Raw genomic sequence first — 2,126 nt, 5'->3', positions numbered from 1 at the left:
TCATCAAACATTCACCACTTTGAGACTCAAACTCTTAACTCACTAGAGGTTCACTCCGACGACAATCACAACCTGAACATTTACTCCTTTGAGACTCAAACCCTAACCCATTAGTGGTTTACTCCAACAAGACAACCACAGCCCGAACATTTACTACTTTGATTCGAGCTCACCACGCTGAGACTCAAACCCTAACCCACTAGATCTAGATTTAGTAGTTCACTCCAACGACTAGCAGCACTCACCTCCGTTCGTCTGTCTCATCCATGGGTAGACGGGCATGTTTGGAGATCCCATCCCAGACATACAGGCCGGATTAGGCATCCCTGCGTTGTAACTGTTGGGGGAAACGCTGGGGTCGGGCATGCCTTGTTGGGGGTAGTAGTAAGAAGCCATGTGGGGCGGTGTGCACACATCTCCAGGCAGTCCTTTACAATCCAACATTCGGTTCTCGTAAAACAGTTCGGACCCATTGCCCCCTCCGTTCATATGATGGTAGGGTGAGTATTGATGAGCCATAGGAGGGGTGAGGGATGTGAGTGGGGGTGGGGGAGGTTGTTGCTGTTGTTGCTGTGGGTGTTGCTGTTGATGTTGGGACTGTGGAACGGGATGTTGTTCATGGTGGTGTGGGTGAGGGTGAAGATGCTGTTGTTGGTGTTGTTGTTGTTGTTGTTGTAGATGTTCTGAGAGCTGATCGTGATGGGGAGGAGGTCGGGGGTGGCCGCTGATGAGCATTTGTGGATGTTGCTGTTGTTGTTGCTGCTGTTGTTGCTGCTGTTGTTGCTGGTGGTGCGGATGTTGAGGATGAGGAGGGGGTGGTGGCCCGCCTCCAGAACCACCACTACCAGCAGCACCAGGGGTAGCAGCAACGTCTGGGTTTTGCTGCTGCTGCTGCTGCTGTTGCTGTTGCGGTTGCTGCTGCGGATGTTGCAGCGGTGGCTGGGGATGATGGTGCTGCTGGTGCTGCGGCGTGTGAGAATGGTGAGCGATTGGAGGCTGCTGATGACTATGCTGCTGCTGTGGCTGCTGTTGTTGAGGCGGTTGCGGCTGCTGATGTCCCGATATGTGATGATGTGGTGGAGGCTCTAGGTGTTTTATGCTCACGTTTACGTTGACCTCCTGGGCGTGCGGGGTTCGATTCTCCACTCTAGCGTCGTAGGAATACCTCATGTAGGAGGGCGAGTAGCTGGGAGAGCAGCTCTCGTACGTGATGACCCCGGGGTTGGAAGAGCCAGGGTTGACCCCCATGTTGCCGTGAGACAGGTACATGCCATCATATTTCCCGAGATTGTCGTACTTACCCCCGCTATGGTCACCATAAATACTTGTGTCCAGACTGATTATTCCGTTTTCGTCACTTCCTGGGAGCCCAGTGCAACTACCACCACTACCCCCTCCACCTCCACCACCACCCCCTCCTCCTCCTCCTCCTCCTCCATTGCCCAAAACAGTGGGCGAGATAGCCCCGGGAGGAGGGAGGATGTTTGCATAATAAGAACTCATTTTCATCTCTTCACAGAATTGAGTAGTCAATAGTCCAGATTCTAATAACGGAAAGTCGTTTTCAACTTCCCCCAGAAATAACGAGGGAAAACTCCGAGCACTCGTTTGATCCCGGTGAGATTCGAGATTCTCTCCGGGCGATTGTTCAGAAGATTGTTGAAGAGATAAAAGTGAGCACAGGATTTGCTTCTCGTCTGAGACACTCGCCTCTGATTATAATCGTTCGCTCGTAAATATCCTCATATCGGAAATGGACGAGTCATCGAAAAATCACACTCTCCAGCGCTACCCGCTCACAAAACTGTTTAAGTCCAGGAAGATTGGAATATTCACACGCGAAAAATCTAAGTCCAAATCTTGCACAAAATCACAATAAAGTATGGTTCACAGCGGAGTTTAGTCGACATATTATTACCCCACAAATCGATGAAGTATAACGTTGAGTGTAAGTTTATTTCACAATTTCGAAGTCCATCCGAAAATCCAGAACAGCTTGCAAATGTCGTAATCAAGATCTAACAAGAAACGTACTTGTCCTTTATTGTAATGATCTTTATCGTCCTCCCAAGGACTGTTCGGGTGACAATTGTTCCGTAATTACATCAAATGGTCTCCACCGTCGT

At 49.9% G+C, this 2,126-nt stretch overlaps 1 protein-coding gene across 1 annotated transcript in view; it reads right to left on the bottom strand.

Annotated features, from left to right (window-relative positions):
- LOC101850218 (homeotic protein antennapedia-like) overlaps positions 1-1,248 on the bottom strand; it is a 47,779-nt gene extending 46,531 nt beyond the window's left edge. Inside the window, exons 1-2 of the mRNA XM_035973298.1 lie at positions 846-1,248; positions 246-428 (exon numbers count right to left, since the gene is read on the bottom strand). Of these exons, the coding sequence (XP_035829191.1) occupies positions 246-428; positions 846-1,248 (586 nt within the window). The remainder of the gene's footprint in view (positions 1-245; positions 429-845) is intronic.
- Between the last annotated feature and the right edge of the window lie 878 nt (positions 1,249-2,126).

Source organism: Aplysia californica, unplaced genomic scaffold (genome assembly GCF_000002075.1).
Source record: "Aplysia californica isolate F4 #8 unplaced genomic scaffold, AplCal3.0 scaffold01112, whole genome shotgun sequence".
NCBI lineage: Eukaryota > Metazoa > Mollusca > Gastropoda > Aplysiida > Aplysiidae > Aplysia > Aplysia californica.
Note: the sequence above shows the minus strand (reverse complement) of the source record. Positions and strands in the feature narration are given on the sequence as shown.